This window comes from Juglans microcarpa x Juglans regia, chromosome 3D, assembly GCF_004785595.1.
Source record: "Juglans microcarpa x Juglans regia isolate MS1-56 chromosome 3D, Jm3101_v1.0, whole genome shotgun sequence".
Classification (NCBI taxonomy): domain Eukaryota; kingdom Viridiplantae; phylum Streptophyta; class Magnoliopsida; order Fagales; family Juglandaceae; genus Juglans; species Juglans microcarpa x Juglans regia.
In genome coordinates this window covers 3745882-3766810 of record NC_054598.1, presented here as the reverse complement: position 1 = coordinate 3766810, position 20929 = coordinate 3745882, and the positions used below count along the sequence as shown (strand labels likewise).

Sequence of the window (20929 nt, the reverse complement as noted above, 5' to 3'; positions counted from 1 at the left end):
TACACCTAATCAGTTTTACACCTCGGCTCTTTTTTGTGATTGCATGAATTTGTGTGTGATTGGATTTGGGGGGCAATGCTTGTACGTACTGAACTCTAAGAATCCGTTTGAATAGTAATATAAGATGATATGATATGATATAATCCGTAAATAGTAACTAGATTATTAGTTAAAATTTAATAAGATGAGACAATATGGTTTAATCTCAAATTTGTATCCAAACAGGTCTTAAGAGATGTATTTGAGCCCAGTCCAGGAATATAGACAAAAAAAAGTCGCATGTGGTGGCTCGATTCTGAAGCCGAGACAGCTAACTGCCTGGGCCCATGGTTGTATAGACAGGTTCATGAGACAAACAAAAAAGTAACATGGTTGTATTGTAGCGCACACACACACTTGATTACGCAGGAGGGTTTTATCCCTTTCCTCCTTATTTTAATTTACTTTTGGGAAAGTATTGTAACATGCCATGGTGTCCCTTTTGTGTAACGAGTACATATATCTTCCTGTAGATTATAGGGACGAGGAGAAGAATCCTGCTCGAGTGTAGACATGTTAGTAGGAAGGGTATTAGTTGTAAACATTGGGGTCTGGTCTAATGTTTTGAATATCGTATTGGACGTCATACCGGTCAAGGCACTGGAACGAAATATTTCGATACCAGTACTGTTTCAGGATAGCATTTCGGGATAACGTTTCGAGATAGTCAATATATGAATAAATTATATATATAAATATATATAAAAATTATATTCTAAAATAATAGTCTATATATAAATAAATTATATATAGATACATATATATATAAATTATAAATAGTCTAGTCTGAATTGAGGGTTAAAAAATAAGCTTGTAGTTTGAAAAAAATGAAAAAAAAAAAAAAATACAGGCCGAAATATAGACCGGTACTGGCCGAAATATAGGCCGGTACAGGCCAAAATTCAGGCCAGTACGACCGGTACCGGCCGGTATGGCCGGTATTTTGGCCGGTACGGGACAGGTATAGTACCTGTACCGGTCAAGGTACTGAAACGAAAAATTTCAGCCGTACCGGCCGGTACGGTATGAAATTTAAAACACTGGTCTGGTCTCATATTGTTTATTGCTTAATATTTTAATATAAAAAATTATATTCATCATTCTTATATTATATTCATGGTCTGCAGGATTTCCACCCGAACGCAAGCCTTGAAGGGACAAGAAGAACTTCATGAAGACATGGTCTGCAGGTTTTTTTTTTTTTTTCCGAATGCTTTTGTGTTTTTGGTTTGAAGTTGGTTCATCTCTGCATTTTTTTCTCTATACATTTGAACAGATCTTCGATATTTGAAGATCTCGTGTTCAGATCTGGCTGGTTATTTTTTTATTTTTTATTTTTTGGTTTGCTTCCATAGATCTAAAATAGATCCGACTGTGGTTTTTTTTTTGGGTATTTTTTCGTCTTCAGATATGAGTGGCGTCATTCGCTGATCTCCAAGTATATGTTGCTGCCTCTGTTTTGCTGTTGTTTTACAGACATGGTCTGCAGGGTTTTTTTTTTTTCCGAATGCTTTTGTGTTTTTGGTTTGAAGTTGGTTCATCTCTGCATTTTTTTCTCTATACATTTGAACAGATCTTTGCATATTTGAAGATCTCGTGTTCAGATCTGGCTGGTTATTTTTTTATTTTTTATTTTTTGGTTTGCTTCCATAGATCTAAAATAGATCCGACTGAGGTTTTTTTTTTTGGGTATTTTTTCGTCTTCAGATATGAGTGGCGTCATTCGCTGATCTCCAAGTATATGTTGCTGCCTCTGTTTTGCTATTGTTTTACAGACATGGTCTGCAGGTTTTTTTTTTTTTTTTTTCCGAATGCTTTTGTGTTTTTGGTTTGAAGTTGGTTCATCTCTGCATTTTTTTCTCTATACATTTGAACAGATCTTCGCATATTTGAAGATCTCGTGTTCAGATCTGACTGGTTATTTTTTTATTTTTTATTTTTTGGTTTGCTTCCATAGATCTAAAATAGATCCGACTGAGGTTTTTTTTTTTGGGTATTTTTTTGTCTTCAGATATGAGTGGCGTCATTCGCTGATCTCCAAGTATATGTTGCTGCCTCTGTTTTGCTGTTCTTTTACAGACATGGTCTGCAGGTTTTTTTTTTTTCCGAATGCTTTTGTGTTTTTGGTTTAAAGTTGGTTCATCTCTGCATTTTTTTCTCTATACATTTGAACAGATCTTCGCATATTTGAAGATCTCGTGCTCAGATCTGGCTGGTTATTTTTTTATTTTTTATTTTTTGGTTTGCTTCCATAGATCTAAAATAGATCCGACTGAGGTTTTTTTTTTTTGGGTATTTTTTCGTCTTCAGATATGAGTGGCGTCATTCGCTGATCTCCAAGTATATGTTGCTGCCTCTGTTTTGCTGTTGTTTTACTCTTTCCTTTGGTTTTTTTTCTTTCTATGCTTCTAAGTAAATGAAGAAATTAGTGGGAAAATTTTGTCTGATTTCGCAAAATTTTTTTATCTTAAATATATTTTCTGTTGTGCTTGTAAAATTTTTGATTTTTTTTGTTCTATTTTGTAAAGATCAACATCTACGTATAGCAACCTTTTTCACGCTTAAATTTTTTTTTGTTTCGCACATATATTTGACGTACCTATTACATGTAATGAGTTTTGGATTAAATTTTAGAATTTTAATCTTCAAGTCTGTAAATCCTTAAAAAAAACCGTAGGATATTCAAGAAATAAATTATTGACATGTTATCTATGTATATGCATGTTATGTAAAGAAATTAAATTTTAAAATTTTAATTTTTATGTGTTCTATGTTATGTATACGCATGTTATATATATGAAAGTAATTCTGTCCTGTTGTTATGAGTCCACGATATAATTTTCCTAAACTGTAAATAATTGTTTCTGTAATCATAAAATAATTAAATTTGTTTTCATATATATATATATACATGTTATGTAAAGAAATTAAATTTTAGATTTTTATTTTTTATGTCTTCTATGCTATGTATATGTATGTTATGAATAAGAAAGTAATTTTGTTATCAGTCAAGGATATAATTTTGCTAAACTGTAAATAATTGTTTCTGTAATCATAAAATACATTAATTTTTTTTCACATCTATAAGTATTAACTATTTCATGAAAGCAAAGGAAATTTCATAATTAATAGAGTATATAAAACCAAACAAGAAGCATACCGAGTGTAATCTGAAATTCGAAAGCCAAGCAGCAAAATTTTACACCAAAATCAGACAACGAAATTTGGTTTTATAGTAAATCGGAAGCGGTGGAAATAAAGTAAAAATACAATCTAATAACAAATGTGAAAGCAGTGGAAAAGCTAAGTAAAAAAACGGCAGAATGATAAATCCAGAACATATGTCACAATGCATGAATATCCGCGTGTACGTTAAAATGCATGACCAGCACCGCTCAATCAATCCAAGTGTGACGCCCTTACGCTGCCACCTTCCCCTCCTCCAACACCTTATAATTAAGAAGTAACCAAACACGACATGATCATCAAAATCTGTGTAATCTACAGGAAGAAAAGAAAAAAAATGAAGATAAAGACAAACAAATGATGCAGAGGGAAAATGATTAAAAAAGTAAGGGCAAGTGTGGAAAAAAAAAATCAAAAAAAGTGATCGAGTACAACGGAAATAGATTAGAAATGTAAGGGTAAAAAAGGAAAAAAAATTATACGACAGCTCAAAATCTGTGTAATCTACAGGAAGAAAAGAAAAAAAGTGAAGATAAAGACAAACAAAGGATGCAGAGGGAAAATGATTAAAAAAGTAAGGGTAAGTGTGGAAAAAAAAATCAGAAAAAGTGATCGAATACAACGGAAATAGATTAGAAATGTAAGGGTAAAAAAGGAAAATTAGAAATATAAGGGTAAAAAAAGAAAAAAAATTATACGACAGCTGCTTGCTTATTGACGCTTATTATATATAAGATATATATAAATCTTCGTGATTATCATGTGTACATAAAAGGGCTCCACAAAAAAAGGGAAAAGGACCAAACCCTCGTGCATGATCAAGTGGGTGTACGTATGACTGATCATTATCAAGTGTATAATAATTGATCCTACAATATCGAGTATATATCCAAGCATGATCTATATAATTTGATTTTACCTTTAAAGTACGGAAAGAAAATAAATGAACGAAAAGAGATAACCAGACTCAATTATTATTGGTGAAATTAAGTAGTATTTTTTTTAGGTAGACTATTTTCAAAACAATAAATACCCTACTTTATAACGTTCCATCTCATTTCAGATAGCTATGCTCACTACGAGAAAATATGCTCGAAGAAAATTATGCTCCGTACGTACGTACGTAAGTAATATATGCTTTTAATTTTACAATAATTTCAAACTCTCTCCATTTAATTTGCTGGAAAACTTCTTGTTTTTTTTTTTTTTTTTTTTTTTTTTTTTTTTTTTTTTTTTTTTTTTTTTACGATGCCTATGAATTTCATGTGTACCGTGGCCTTCCAATTATAGGCCCCGTACGTCATCACGCTGAAGTCATAAATTAAGTCAGAATGGCTAGAGCAGGATATATATAGTTTATTTGTTGGAAAAAAGAAAATATAAGATTAAATAAAGATTAAAAATTAAGATTAAAAAAAAATTAAATTTTAACAAAATATGAGTATTGATCTGTATCTATATTAAATTATCTATTTATTCTCTGTATAATAATAAAATATTATTAATTTAATAAATTTTTTAATTTTTAATTTTATCACATTTTATAGTTCTACTAATTAAAATATTAATAATAATTATATTCTAATCAAATTAATAATTAATATTATATATTGAGTGTTTTAAGTATTTTATTAGTTAAATTTACTTAAAATTGAATTTTACAATGAGAATGCTCTAAAGCGTTTATGTTCTAAAGAGCAAAGTCATTTTAATTTTTTTATTAAAAAAAATGAAATAAAAAAAAAGAAAATGAGTACACTGTCAGAACAAAAAGGACATGAAAAATATACGTCAATTCATGTGTGCCGCGGGACTATTAAAGACATTTTATTAAAACATGATCCTTCATTAAATTCTACAAGAGAGTTACACGTCAAATAGTTAAGGGTCTTAAGGACATTTCGGTAAAATAGGATCCTTCATTAAATTCTACAAGGGAGCTACACGTCAAATGATCAAGACTTTTAAGGGCCTTTTGGTAAAACAAGACTTAACGGACTTAACAGGAAAATAATAAAAGTTACTATTCACAGTTAGATAGCCACTTATTATAATAAAATAGATATACAGGGCGATAGCCATAATTAAATATAGCCGTCGACCTTCCACATAATTTAAGGAATCAAATTATCACAACCCTCCATCTAGAGTTTCATCTTATAATATGTTTGACCAAACCACATACAAATCTATGACTTACAGTATTCTCTAACAGTAGATCATCAAATCAATAAGCCAAGACAATGAGCCTGCAATTGTGGGCCAAAAATTATGTTAAAATCCTACATAGATTGTGTTATCTGCATAGGCTGTATTCGTCAAACCCATATATATGGTCTAAGTGGAACGAAAATAATAGTCTCAAGTGGCACGGCAGGGCTGTGATTGTCAATAACACGTACACTATAGAGTTATAAAATAGAGAAAGGAACGCCATGATTGTGAATTCAATCACCACTCGTGCATTTTCCGGTTAAAGGAGAGTGCCAACAATATGATCGGATGATCCCGAAGGAATTTCTATTTTGTAAAACAAGAAAATCGTCGCCGGACTCTGCCAGGTCCCGAAGGACCAGGCCTGCAGGGTCTTCGATGATTAAGTTAGTGATCACTATTTTCTTATCTCTAGTTAAATTCAAGAGAGAGTGATCAGTACTGAGAGTATTAATTTCTTCCCTTCAGCAATCCCCTTTCTATATTATGGAGTGATCACTTTTTATTCAAGCGGTTAAATAGTTGAGAGTTGGTGGTTATTCCCTAAAAAGGGGCTCAATGGCCATTATCTAAGAAGCAAGCTTTAATTATCCAGTTATTCACCTGATCATTGAGAGGGGACCGGACTATTATTTATTCTTATCCCCAACAATTACAATTAATAATCGAACTTCAAATGCATATTGGGAATACTTGGAATGTGATATCAATGATCAACACGATGCATGCATATAAATATAAAAAGGTACTGATCAATTAAAAAATATAATGGCTTTATTGTATATGTACTTTGTCATTCTCTTCCATAAGAACAAGAAAGTAAAAGTCTGATTTAGCTAGGAACTAAGCAATTTGTGGTGTATAAATTAATTAAGTTGTTTGCAATATGCATCATGTATATAAAGTTGGGAAGAAGCCAAACTTGCGCCCTCAAAAAGGAAAAAAGAAGCCAAAAGTGCGGGAAAAAACAGGCAGCCCATGCAAACGAAGTCGATGCATGAGTACCTGATCCTCATATATAATATTACTTCACGAGTTTCACTTTATTTATTCAGAGTTTGGTGCCAATATTACATGACTTATTTAAGGTCACCCTCTAAAATTAAACTCGTAGATGCATGCATGCTTGCTTTGATCAGGAACTACAAGCAACGAAAAGCTCTAATTATTAATTAGTAAGGCTTCTGCCCGACAATGTTGCCCCGGGGGTCATAGTTGCAAGTGATGAAGGTGCCGCCATTGTTGCATCTGACTTTAGCACAGCCAAGGCGCACAGAATTGCGCCAAACCACCTGAGTATAGTGGCCGCACTGGCGGCCAGCAGCACATGAATTAGAGTTGTAGTTGTAGGCGGCCTTCTCTCCTACCCAAAGGTTAACGGCAGCCGTTCCCGAGAGGTCACCACTGCTCCATGCAATATTCTCACCGTAAGGGCCACCCGAGTGCTGAAGTCTGCAATCACCCTTACGTTGATTAGCATAATTCTGTGCAAATGTCGCAACGGTAGCATCCCAAGTAATAGGTCGGACTCCAACCTGTGATCGAGCTGCGTTGTGAGCGTTGACGTAGTCTTGTGGTGAATCTTGGGCGCTGGATTCATGGACGAAGGCAAAGGTCAGGATCACAAAAACAAATATCATTGCGGGGGAAATGTTTCTCATGATCGTGAGTCCCTGCATATTGGTTTCTCGTATGTAATGCAAAGCAAAAGCTAATTAGCGTGCAGGATGGTAGAGCCAGCATGCATGAGTGGTACTATATATAGGGAAATTATAAATGCCTGGGGCAATATGCAGATGTGTTAGGGTAGGGACACGAAATTCCGTAATTTTATCATTTCCTAGCCACCAGCAGTACTTTGTGGAAATTATGTCATGGGTTTTGGAAGAGTTAATGATCTTTAGTAGAATGTTCAAACTATTAACACAGAAGACATGTGCAACAAAACAACAAACGGCTACCCATGTGCAACACGGCTACCTATGTGCATAAAACATGTTTCACTAGTATAAGAAAATAGGTATTTTCCAGTGATTTTGAGATTGCTACAAAAAAATTGTCGCAAATAATGACTATTTACAGTGATTTCAAATTCACCGCTTAATTCCAGCATGAATTTGGAAAATACTAAGGGAGAATCCATTGTTAAGTTTTTTGCGGCTACTTTTGCACCTTTGCGACAATTTTTTTTTCACCACAAACAACTATTGTAACTATAGTGACATTTATTTCCATCAAATATAAAAATTGCTACAATAAATAATTTTGCCACAAATAGTGTCGCTGCAATAGATATTTTGCGGTCAATTAATGTTTATTAACGGTGATATGTGAAGCGCCGGAAATAGTCTTTTACAAATTGTTTTGACACTGTACAAGACTATTTGAGGCGAATTCTAGAAAAATTTAGCCATTTGCCAGACTTCCCTCACGGCCACCTCGATCGGAAATCAAGAAGCTAGAAGGATCGAAAGAACCAATATTTGCAGCTTCTGCCTTTGGATGACTAAAAAATAGGGTCAAGTATAGAGTGCCTTGCTCCTTTGCTGCAAAAGAAAAAGAGAAAAGATACTATGCCACCCATACTTAACCTCTACAGTATACTGCTAAGCATTTTTTTTAATCGTTTAAAAATATTTAAATATGTTAAAAAAATATGAAAAAAAAGTAACTAGCAGTACGAAGGAGCGGTGCTGCCGGCCACAGCAGAGTAGCACCGCTCAAAGAAAAATCCCAAGTCATGTCCACATAATTTATAAAGTTAAAAAAAAAATTATTTAAATATATTATATTATTTTTTTATATTTTTTTAAAAATTTAAAAGATTGTAATGATTAGGTAATGATTATATAAAAAAGTTAAAAATTTTAAATTAAAAATTATTTTATATTTAAATAATATTTGAAAAGAAAATTATAAGAAATTTTAAAATGAGATAAATGCATCTCACTTACCAAAAAAATGGCCGTAAAGCTTCAATCTGTTCAGCTATATATGTTTTCCTTGTAGACAATGTAAGTTGACAAAAAATTTATAGAATTATGCATAAAATTTAGCGTTACAATTACGTACGTACATAGTTCTCGACCCATCTTTAGCATTAGGAAAATGCTATTAGAGTCTCAAAAATTTATTACTCAATCTTATAATTTATGTATTTTTAATTTTTTAATTTTTTTTAATTAATGGTAAGGAAGTGATTATTAATAAAATTATATTTTTTTAATGATTAAGAATGTTGAAAAAATACTTTAAAAAATCAAAAAGAAAAAGAACAAAAAGTTTATAACTAGTGGTACGTCCAGTGAAAAATGTTGGGTGGCCCGCTAGCAAGATCGTTAATTGTAACTGTATAAGTGGAGTAATCGACAGCCAGCCGATTTTGAAAACCATAAATGCCCTACCTACACATGATGCACATATAGGTGCGATTTGGATATGAATTGAGATGAAAATTAAAAATTAAATAAAATATTATTTTTTAATATTATTATTATTTTAAAAATTATAACAAAACTGTTATTGCGGCGACAGATATAGCCACAATATGCAAAACAGAACTATTATGTTTTTGTGTAATATATTTTTGCCGTTAAAACACAATACTCTTTGTAATAGATTATATTTGTCCATAATTATTATGACGAAGTACTTTCCGCTGGAATAACTTTGTTATATATGGTGGCACTATGTTGAGGCGACGGAGGAAATAGGATGTCAGTATAGCAAAAAATGCTTATTTCTGGCCAACATGATCTTTGTCGCCGGAAATAAAGTCGGCCGCAAAAGTAACTTTCTGTTGTAGTGCATGTGAAGAAAAAATTCATGGTACTGGATTGGAATTTTTAGTCTTTAAGATACATCATCGTCGTAGTCAATTCCTAATATGTACTGAACTCATGCATGGTTGATGTTTTTTAATTAGTTGACATGATTTCGTCAGCAAAATAATTCAAAAATACTTTCAAGCTCGTGACACTAATATAAGTAGATAACCCCTCCCAAAGCTGGCACTATTTGGTTGAAGGTATCTGCTCGTTCGCCGTGGTAAACCAAAGCCGCCATCTACACCTTCAAGAATACCATCTACTCACAAATAGTCCTCATACTCTTGTACCCTTCTTGGACTTGCATCTCACATTAATCTTTACCTCTCCAAGGCTTTTTTCAACTCATTCATCCTATGAATTGCTACCAACATCTGTGAAAAACTCGCCATGTAAGATTGTGTCCTTTAATTTGGCACTACTTGAAATAAGTTGAAGAGTAGCAACAATTCATTTGAGGAGGCTTTTGACAAGTTTTGCAAGGGAGTGAATTCGTTTGTATCATTCTGGGGTTCTACTCTGAGCTATTGGAAGGAAAACTACCTTGAAAGGCCAGTACTTTTCTTGAAGTATGAAGAAATTAAAGAGCAACCCACAACCCATTTGAAAAGAATATATAGCTGAATTCTTGGATTGTCTTTTTTTTTGGAAGAAGAGGAAAAAGGTACAATAATTGATATCTCAAAGTTGTGCAGTTTTGATTATTTGAGCAACTTGGAAGTAAATAAAAGTGGAGTATACAATAACAAAGAGCGAGACCTTTGTTCCAAGGTGAGGTTGGAGACTGGATAAATTACTTCATGACCTCAAATGGAAGAGAAAATAGATCACATTTCCAAGGACAAGTTTCATGGTACAAGGGCTAACATTTTAGGACTTCAAGTTGCATCACCATATATAGTCCATGCATGCATACATACATACAGCATTGGACCATTTTGATCAGTTCATAAACAATAACACGAGTACTTGAAGGTATATGCAAGACCAACTACATGCAAGATGAATGAAAGTTTTGTTTTCGATCCGCTTAATTTTCACGTGAGAAATACTCTAGCTATAAAATGATTATATAAAAATAATCCCATAAATTAATGTGGATTGATGTAGTTTGTCAAGTTGTATAGTTATTTTTATTATAAAATAGATCTGAAGAATCACATGAAATCACGTTAGTTTGTAAAATTACTTTTATGTAATCTTTTTATAACTAAAGTACTCATCTTTTCATATCCTGCTAGTAGTCCGCCCATTGTACGTTTATCGTTGGACATACTACTAGCACAAAATTTTTTGTTTTAATTTTTGTTTTTAATTTTTTTTAATATACTTAATCATTAAAAATATATATATAGACAACTTTACTAATAGTCACTTCTTTAATTATTAAGTAAAAGAATAAATTAAAATGAACTAAAATACATAAACAGTATTTAGCATTTTCCTTTGAATAACCTGGCGACCTAATTCTCATCCATTTCTCCAATATGCTTCTCCTTCGATCAGCTTGCGAAAAGAAGCTCGATCTCATGAATGGCATCCGGTAAAAGTACATACATACACCCATTTCTTGCTGTATAGTGGAGTAACTTAAATTGACTTTCTTTCATCTTTGGGTAGGCTAGACGGCAGACAGCCAGACTATTATGAAAACCAAATGCCCTACCTACACACCTGCATTTAGGTTGATCCAGAAAGCCGAAAGGTTGGTACTGTAGTTAGTGAATTGCATTTAATTGGGCCCGCTTGTTGGGATTCAGATGTTTTATTGGTCCGCTTGGTTTTATATATAGTCCCAGTTTATTTTATTTCATTTCATCTCAACATCTACACACCATTCAAATATAAATATTTTTTAATTTTAAATTTTTAAAATTTCAACTTTTTCATTTAATCATTACAAATTTTTCAAACTTCCAAACAAAATAAAATAAAAAAAAAACAATTCAACTTTTTCAAATCTCAAAATAAAAATTATATTATAACAATATTTTAACTTTATAATATTTTTATTCAACATTTTCTATCTCATTTTCTAAAATCCTATAAAACATTTTAACTCAAACAATTTCACTATCATTCACAAATTATCTTATTACTATTTACAGATTTCTCATCTTTATAACTAAATGAGGCAATCTTTGGTATATGGAGTGGACAATAAATAAATACTTGATTTGAAGATTGTATAATATTTCTAGTTATTTGAGTGAGTTTTTTTTAATAATATTAAATATTCAATAAATGTATAGGGTTTAATAAAATTGAGCTTTAAAGGATTTGAAAACAGAGATTTAGATGTTTTATACGAAGAAATAATTATTTGTTGTAGTGTATACTTCACACCTCAAATGGCTCTAGATAAATTAGAGCCTACGATTGAAGAGTAGTTTCATTCTACTGCATGCATGCATGGGTTATCGAATTTTAGAGAGTGCATATTATGATCAATGAAAACTTATCATATATGCGAACAGGAGGCCTATTTATTACTTTCAACATTAATTTATGTTTACAAATCGTCGATCGGTGTAGATCTAAGTCTCCTTCAATGTTGTTGACTGTGTATATGTTGACATGATGCATTTGGTTCGGGTACAATAAAATTGTTGTATTATTATCACTATATATATATATTAATATGGTTAATTAATACATGATGTGTCTTGATCATGTACTCGTGACGGTTTACCCAAACAATGATCATAATTAAAGACAACATGATGGATGGGTCCAAAAATATGAATGGTCATAAAAAATATCAAATGCAAGCATGGGTCCAAAAATCTGAATAATTTGTGCAAATGAGATAAAATTATGTGTTTGGAGATCAGGAACAGCTGTAGTACTATCTCTATATCCACCACATATATACATATCTATAGGAAGGGCTCGCAAACATTAACACCTTGTTTGATTACACATATGAAATGAAATAAAAGTTAAAAGTTAAATAAAATATTGTTAAAATATAATTTATTAATATTATTTTTGTTTTGAGATTTGAAAATATTGAATTGTTTATTATATTTTGTGTGTGAGTTTGAAAAAATTCTAATAATCAGATGAGATTATAAGATGGTTTGTGAATTAGTGTAACCAAACGAGACCTAAATATTATGTTAGAAAATTACCCCTACTTTTCGAAATGCATATTGACTAGGCCTGTGCAGAAAACATTAGGACCCGGCCCGTCCGTATGGCCCGATCCGACCCGACCAAAACAATGGGTTGAAGTAGCTTACGGGTCGAACCCGCTGAAACCGATATAAAGACCAAAAAAATGGGCAATTTTTCTCTATCATTGAAACTTGAAGTTCACTCACTTGAAATAAAAACTCAGAAACCCTAGCCTTCATCAAGAACAACGCTGCCATCTCCAGACTCTGCGACCTCTGCGGCTTCCATTACCAAGCTCTACGTCACCATCAAGAACAACATCGACATTGAGTCCCTACACGAGAAATTGCACATAAGTGGTGTCGGCTCCTCCACCAAGGATCACGCTGCTGAAGTTTCTTCTTCATCTTCTTCTTCTTCTTCCGATGGGTTTGTGGTCGAAAACGTTTCAGGGGGTGAGAGATGAGATTTTAGGGGAATTTGTATGGGGATTCGCAAGGAGGCATCAGATTCACTAACGGCTTCCGTTACTTTAATCTGGTTTTGGTTACCAACATTGCAGGGGCAGGAGACCTCGTGCGGGTGAGCATTAAAGCATTGAACACTAGGGTTCGATTTTCCCTTTTTTTTTTTTTTTTGTAATTCCCCCTTATTTTAGCTTGCTTTCCCAGCTTCGATTTTCCTTTATTTTCCCTAGAAAATTTAAAGTGATGGGGTGAGGATACTTTCAAGTTGTCTGTAATAGTGGGCGTTGGTTAAATTTGAAAATTCAGGAAAGGGATTGTGCATTTATCCATGAATTCTCGAGAAAATGTGCTCTGTTTGTATTGGTTGATGTTGGGTTTTGATCAGATTGTATAGAGAAAGTGGAATTTATAAGGTTTTTTTTGGATCTGTTTGTACACGATTCGAGTTACCATTACCTGGTTCCAATCTCGAGTCGGGTCGGCCCATAGTGGATTGGGCCGCTTTTAAGCCGGGTCGGTTCGGGTCGGGCCAAAACATGGAGCGGGTTGGTCGGATTGCAACCCTAATATTGACACGTAAGGAGATAAATGTATGTTGTATTCTCTGATTAATCTCTATTTGTCGTTCATAATTATGATATATATATAGAAAGGGCCAGCAAACATTAACATCTCGTTTGATTACACATATGAGTTGAGATGAAAATTGAAAGTTGAATAAAATATTGTTAGAATATTATTTTTTAATATTATTTTTGTTTGAGATTTGAAAAAGTTGAATTGTTTATTGTATTTTGTATAGGAGTTTGAAAAAATTTCAATGATCAGATAAGATTATAAGATGGTTTGTGACTTAGTATAACCAAACGAGACCTAAATATTATGTAGAAAATTACCCCTACTTTTTGAAAAAAAAAACGTGCATATTGACACGTAAGGAGAGAAATGTATGTTGTATTCTCTAATTAATCTCTATTTTTTGTTCATAATTATGATACATATATATATATATATATAGAAAGGGCCAGCAAACATTAACATCTCGTTTGATTACACATATGAGTTGAAATGAAAGTTGAAAGTTGAATAAAATATTGTTAAAATATTATTTTTTAATATTATTTTTGTTTTGAGATTTGAAAAAGTTGAATTGTATATTGTATTTTGTATGGGAGTTTGAAAAAATTCTAATGATCATATGAGATTATAAGATGGTTTGTGACTTTGTATAACCAAATGAGACCTAAATATTATGTCAGAAAATTACCCCTACTTTTTGAAAAAAAAAACGTGTATATTGACACATAATGAGAGAAATGTATGTTGTATTCTCTAATTAATCTCTATTTGTTGTTCATAATTATGATATATATATATATATATAATTATGGTGCCAACATCACTCAAGATTAATTAGTAAATGAACAACGTCGATACATAAATAATTCTTTTTTAGGGTAATTTGTGTTCTTGTTGCTGTAAAACAGATCGAGTTGTTAAAGTATTACTCTATCTTATCATTTTTCTTGACAAATAAAACTGCATGCCAGCCAACTTTAACCTAATGATAGATTTTCTTTAATTGGACTAAGCCAAGTAAATCCCCCATGTACAGTTTGTTGTGAACAAGAGATGTTTTGGGAAGTTTAAGCACATGATGATATATACCTAGATCGGCTGTACATCTCTATATATACCCATAACATTCAGAGTAGATAGGTACGTCTGTAATATCAACCACGTACAGAACAATTTAGGTGAAACCACGATCATACTAGTAAGTTGTACTTCCCTTCCTTCTTGAATCATGTCTACACTCGATCCACCTTTTTCGGAGCACTTGCAAGAAGATGAACTAACCCCAGATCAATACAAGGACTTCATATCCTCCCTCCCAACAACAGGCTTCTTAAGTCAGTACCGTGGATTTTGGTTTCCAACTATATTCATGCAGGGAGTTCTATCCCTCCAAAAACACTTCCAAGCTCATGAGACTGATATTCTAATGATGACCCCTCCCAAAGTTGGGACTACTTGGTTAAAGGCCATCTTGTTCGCCATATATAGTGAACCGAAAGCATCATCTAGACCTTCAGAAACATCCATTGCTCACAAACAACCCTCATATTCTTGTGCCCTACTTGGACTTACATCTCTACAATAAAATAGAGGTTCCAGATCTCACCTCCTTCCCCTCTCCAAGGCTCTTTTCAGCTCATTTACCTTATACATTGCTACCAATATCTATTAAGGACTCAACGTGTAAGATTGTGTATTTTTATAGGAATCCTAAGGATATTTTGTGTCACTTTGGCACTTCCTGAAAAAGATGGGGAAGACAACCGATTCATTTGAAGAAACTTTTGATAAGTTTTGTCAGGAAGTGAATCCGTTTGAGCCATATTGGAACCATGTTTTGAGCTATTGGAAGGAAAGTTTAGAAAAGCCTCAAAGGGTACTCTGCCTGAAATATGAGGAACTGAAAAAGCAACCAACCATTCACTTGAAGAGAATAGCTGAGTTCTTGGGGTGTCCATTTTCTTTAGAAGAAGAGACAAAAGATATAGTAAATGATATTTCAAAATTGTGTAGTTTTGATTATTTGAGCAAGTTAGAGGTGAATAAAAGTGGAATAACCCACAACACAAAGAACGAAAGCCTTTTTCGCCGAGGTGAGGTTGGAGATTGGGTAAATTGCTTAACACCTCAAATGTCAAAGAAATTAGATGACATTTTTAAAGAAAAGTTTCATGGTACTGGGCTAACATTTTAGGACATCCAAAGGTTGCCGTCCTCATCATCGCTGCTATATATTATTTGAACGTCTTTCTTATTGTCAATGTTTATTTTAGAATGTCGGGATCAGTATAATAATAAATCTCTTGCATCTTGTAAACGTGTAAGTTTGCATTAGCTTGGGAAAGTAAATTTGTTAGATTATTGTCAATCATAATGTGTACATGCATGTGTCGACATGGAATCAATAAAATGCATTATTAATATTGTATTCTCAATTTTATAGCTGTTCTTTTGGTGTCACTTCTTTCTCAATTTTGTTCATATACAAGTGATATCACTAACAAGAGTATACAGGCTGTATTTGGATGTTGAACTGAGTTGAGTTGAGTTGAGATGATAAAATATTGTTAAAATATTATTTTTTAATATTATTATTATTTTGGGATTTGATAAAGTTGAATTGTTTATTATATTTTGTGTTGGGATTTGAAAAAGTTATAATGATGAGTTGAAATGATTTTAGGTTCCAAACGAAACCTAAATCAAAATTTGGCTCTGAATCTAGGATTGTTCGTCCTGGCTGGATTTTTTTTTTCTTTTTTGGCCAAATCTGGAATCCGGGAAACCGGATTCTGGTTCTAGATTTCAGACCAGAACCCGGGTTGCAAAACCTGGGTACACCCAATTCGGGTACTAGGTTTTAAACCCATAACCCAGGTTTACAGCCCGGTACCTTGGTTTTTTTTTTTTTTAGTTTGAATGTTTGATTTTTCTGAAATTAAACTCTTCCAAAATTTGTTTCATGTCAACCTTTCGTATCTTAATTTGGATATTATATGTATATGACATGGGGTAAAAAAAATTCGAAATGATTTTATTAATTCATGTACACGAATGATCATCGTGTGTTGGTAAGTTAGAAAATGTAAAATGCCAGCTTCTTATGGAAATAATTGACAACATGCAACCGATCGAGTAGTGCCACTGTGCCAGTAGATCGGGTCAGAATTAAAACATTTGTTCCGTTCTTTCTTATGCTTTGTTGAGTTGGAAAACTTGGAGGTGGAGTTATGTTGTACGAGTGAGGCAAGTAGCTAGCTTTGTAAAGACCTTTCTCAAACATCAAAACAGTCAAAAAAAAAAAAAAAAAAAAAAACTGGATTCAACCCAGAATCCAGGTTTTAAAAAATCCGAATTCATCCGGGTTCTGGTCCGGGCTAACCCGATTTGAGTTTCAGCCCGGGTTTGAAACTCGGATTCCTGGACCAAAATCTGAATGAACAGTCCTACCGACTATTTAATTGCTTACCTTTATGCCCTACCTACTTCAACCGACGTTCATTCATCTTTTGGGTAGGCCAAACAGTCAAATTGAGTAACGTCAAATTTTGCACATCTTTTGGGTGTCCAAGAGAAGCATTTTGTAATTCAGGAATGTCTTTGAAAAGTTCCTAAGAGTTCCTAAGAGCATTGTTAATAGTCAAAAATTAAAAACAAAGCCTTCCGTAGTAAGTTGAAACCTAGCATGTTTCTTTTACGAATTCGATTTAGTAAATTCCCCAGAATTCATAAAATTCTAGTTGTTCCTTCAAAGGACTTCAACTCCTTAGAAATTGTGAGGGGAGAAACCCCCAAGGACCTGACCGGGACGAACGCTGGGGACAGGCCTGCTCTCGGGCCTGGGGATGGGCCAGCCAGGCCTAGGAGGCCGGGACCGGAGATGTGAGGTTAGGAGCCCAAGTAAGAACTAGGGGACCTACACAACCTGAAACATTAGCATTTAAAGCAACATTAGCATTGTCATAAGCCCTGTAATGTTTTGGAGCTTCATATTTTGTATCCTTAAAAGTGTTTTGTATCCTTAAAGTGTTACTTCTTGATGATCTCTTAAATTTGGGTCTCTTCTTAATTGGTTTGAGCCAAATGTCTGATCATGTCATGAATTTATCTCCTTCAGGGATTTGGGGTGGACTTAGAGACAGGGTTTTTGCTATATGGGCCTCCAGGTCGTGGCAAAACACTGATTGCCAAGGCTGTGGCTAATGAGGCAGGAGCCAATTTCATTCACATCAAGGTTATTCTCTTTGATTTTCCATTTCCCTACTGTTTATTTATGTTTTTTAATCTTTCTCTTATGATATTGTAGTTAAGGCATTGATACAATGAGCATCCAGTTGCACTTCATAAAAACAATAAATGTATTCCTTTACTTATAAATAAAAAAATGTATTCCTCTTTTGTGTTTTTGCTGAAGTTTCGCGTTCCAAGTCCTTATTATGGTGTTCAGGTTTTTTTGTTGATGGTTAGGGCCCCGAGCTTTTGAATAAATATGTTGGAGAAAGTGAACTGGCAGTTTGGACATTATTTAGCCGTGCAAGGACGTGTTCACCATGCATACTTTTCTTTGACGAGGTTTGTGGTTCTCTGTGCATGCTAAATGTTTATTATTCATGTTATGTTGATGTCATTGCCATTTTGAAACTATAAATGTTGTATCATTGTCTCCAAGTCTGGATGGTAGGACTGTCCACACTCCCCCATTTCTTTCTTTCTCATCTCTTAGAATCATTTTCATATCTCATTAGCGCACGATGTCGATTCCCCATTTCCCTTGGACCCTTGCTGTTCTCTCTCTCACACATTTAAGACACCCCTAGTTCCGAGAGTCTCATAATCCCCTCGATAGGAAAAGCATAATTATGATCTTGTGATCAACTTTGTTGTGTGTATTATTCGGGGGGTGGAGGGGTCTCTACAAGAAGGAAGAGAGGAAATTATCATAATCAGTTTATGATGCCCTGACAACCTATCCATTGACTTTAACATCATTGGACATAGGCGAGTATTTGTGCGACTCTTTTCCAATGATATTCAAGAATTAAAATTGATTAACCCTTGAAAGTTGTTTCTTCTACTGGCACATCAAATTCTTCAGTAATCATGGTCTTGAGTTTCTCTGGTAAAGGAGGGTGAAGTTTCATTTTTCCAACTATCAATTTGAATCTGAGAGTTCATGGTGTTTTTTCTGAAAATACTGTAAACCCAAGTCATTTTTTAGCACGAGTTAAGTTGGCATCATATAAAAGCTTTGTAATGGTGATAGGACATCAAAAGGTCACAGCATCACTCATCAATTCTACAGCTTCATAGATTGAATGTATCTTTCTGGATATATTAAGTTGACCCCGAATGGTCTATGTTTTACTCTTATCATTCTTTCATATTTGAAAACAAATGTAAGTCACTCGGGTTGCTCTGCACTTGGGAATTGCATGATAAGGGATATTAAATGGCTGTGGATATGTATGTGGAGTGGGTGCTGAGCAACTGGTCATATCACCGCATCATTTCATCAACTGTTTTTTTTTTTTCACATAGTATTGATCAACTCCAATGGATCAAATCAATTGCAAGCTTGTGTTTAACATGATTTTTGCAGCTGGATCTTGTTGTAGAGAACATGATTTTTAACATGGGTGTCTTGATGAGGCTTCCATTCATTATACATTTTTGAATGGGTTACGCTGTGGTCCTTAATTTTGTCTTGATTAATTTTTTATAATCAATACAAAGAACGTTCGATGGGAGAACTTAGGAGATTTTTTCTTTAGTACTTTGTGCCTGTGGGCTAAAATTCTTGTAATGGATGACGTTAACTTTCTGAATTTGTATTAGCTTTTCTTTTGTTTTTAGAGTGATTTAGGTATTTCCTTTGTATCCGTCCTATGTACTTGGGTTTGCCTGTTCTTGAAAATAAAGTTTCTTATTAATTATAAAACTTTTTTTTGAGAATTTTGTTTCTTCCCCTATGATTTGCAGGTGGATGCTTTGACAACAAAGCGTGGTGAAGAAGGGGGATGGGTTGTCGAGAGATTACTGAACCAGGTCAAATAATTTCTTAAGAGCCTGAACAAAATCCTGCTGCTCTACTCAAATACATTTTCTGTTTAGCAATTTATGCTCCAATATTGATAAAATTAACCTCATTGTGTACAACTGCAGTTACTTATAGAGTTAGACGGTGCAGAGCAGCGGAGGGGTGTTTTTGTCATCGGTGCAACAAATAGGTAAATCTCATTGTTTAATGTTCTTCAATGCACTCTGGTGATTACCTTCTTATTAATTCCTTCCTGTTGTCATTGCTACTGGCAGACCTGAGGTGATGGACCATGCTGTCTTACAGCATTGTAGATTCAGTAAACTTCTTTACATTCCTTTGCCCAGTTCGGATGAGCGTGGGCTGATATTGAAAGTGCTTGGGAAGAAGAAGCCTATTGATGCCAACGTTGATTTGAGTGCTATTGGGCGAATGGAAGCTTGTGAGAATTTGAGTGGAGCTGATCTTGCTGCACTGGTTTGTTGATGCTGAATAGATCTTGTTTTATATAATGTTGAAACTGATCCTCTGTTTGTATGTTCTTGAGGGGAGTGGGGATTGGTGTAGGGATTTTGCACCAAACATCTAAATTTCTACTAATGATTGATGAATGAAGCTGCAATGATTGCTCTTGAAGAGAAACTAACATCAACTGAGAGCACTTCTGATGCAGCTCCATGGACCATCAAGACGACACATTTTGAGCAAGCTCCGAGTAAAATCTCTTTTTCTGTGTCAGACAAGGTATGATTTGGTCTCTACTTATTAGTATCCGGTGCGAGGATACTTGAGTCACTAACTAGGCCAATTCATTTTTTCCATCTCCTTTTAACATGTCTTCCATTGTTGGAGCAGCAAAAACAATACTACAAGATTTTATCCTAGAGCTTAAAGGCTGCATGAGAAGAATGATTATTCGGTTTTTTACAGGGCCATAGTCGAGGATGAGACAGTACACTTACAACTTAATGATAGGAAAAATTGTATAGAAGCAAAGTTATGATGTCAAAAGTGAATGCTCTCTTCCAATAGGTTTTAGTTTTAGTTTTATAGTAGCATCCAAGAAAGTCTCTGCATCTCCCAGCTCCTCCCACCATGGGGGGAAGAATTTTTTTCCTGATGGAAGCTCCATAAATTTTTTTGAATCGTTCGAATGCAAGGAACGGATGAGATTCCTTTGTTTTGGTGTTTTTATGTCTTTGTTCTATTTATTTGCGTTTTTGGTTGATCTGAACCTAATTAACATCATCGAAGATATCTCCTGCTCAGCCTGCTAGCCAACCATTTGAGGAGATGCCTCTTAGATAGATCAGAGAATTGAGAGTGCGCTAAAGCTTGATTGTTACAGGGCACAAGCGATTGGGTTTTGCTACGTAAACCTCGGAATCATATCATGTCAACCTCAATATTTAAAAGTTTGGAAGAGCGCAAAAAATGTATTACAACTTTGGCTTACTCGA

General features: G+C 33.9%; 1 protein-coding gene, 2 long non-coding RNA genes and 1 pseudogene across 3 annotated transcripts; 3 read left to right on the top strand and 1 right to left on the bottom strand.

The window, feature by feature from the left end:
- Window positions 1-1187: 1187 nt before the first annotated feature.
- Window positions 1188-1984, top strand: LOC121253879. The gene is made up of 2 exons (XR_005938518.1): window positions 1188-1229; window positions 1529-1984. It is a non-coding gene; the product is annotated as an uncharacterized LOC121253879 (long non-coding RNA).
- Window positions 1985-6395: 4411 nt separating this feature from the next.
- On the bottom strand, window positions 6396-7221 carry LOC121253878 (pathogenesis-related protein 1-like). The gene has a single exon (XM_041153804.1). The coding sequence runs from the start codon at window positions 7116-7118 to the stop codon at window positions 6612-6614; it is 507 nt and encodes a 168-aa protein (XP_041009738.1). The 5' UTR covers window positions 7119-7221; the 3' UTR covers window positions 6396-6611.
- Window positions 7222-9190: 1969 nt separating this feature from the next.
- Window positions 9191-17750, top strand: LOC121254207 (annotated as a pseudogene).
- A 179-nt stretch (window positions 17751-17929) lies between these two features.
- Window positions 17930-19783, top strand: LOC121255950. The gene is made up of 4 exons (XR_005938891.1): window positions 17930-18004; window positions 19412-19477; window positions 19595-19659; window positions 19745-19783. It is a non-coding gene; the product is annotated as an uncharacterized LOC121255950 (long non-coding RNA).
- Window positions 19784-20929: the final 1146 nt, after the last annotated feature.

What these genes read in the sequence shown, in the direction of transcription:
- LOC121253878 (XM_041153804.1), bottom strand. Translation starts at nt 7,118, where the DNA reads ATGCAGGGACTCACGATCATGAGAAACATTTCCCCCGCAATGATATTT.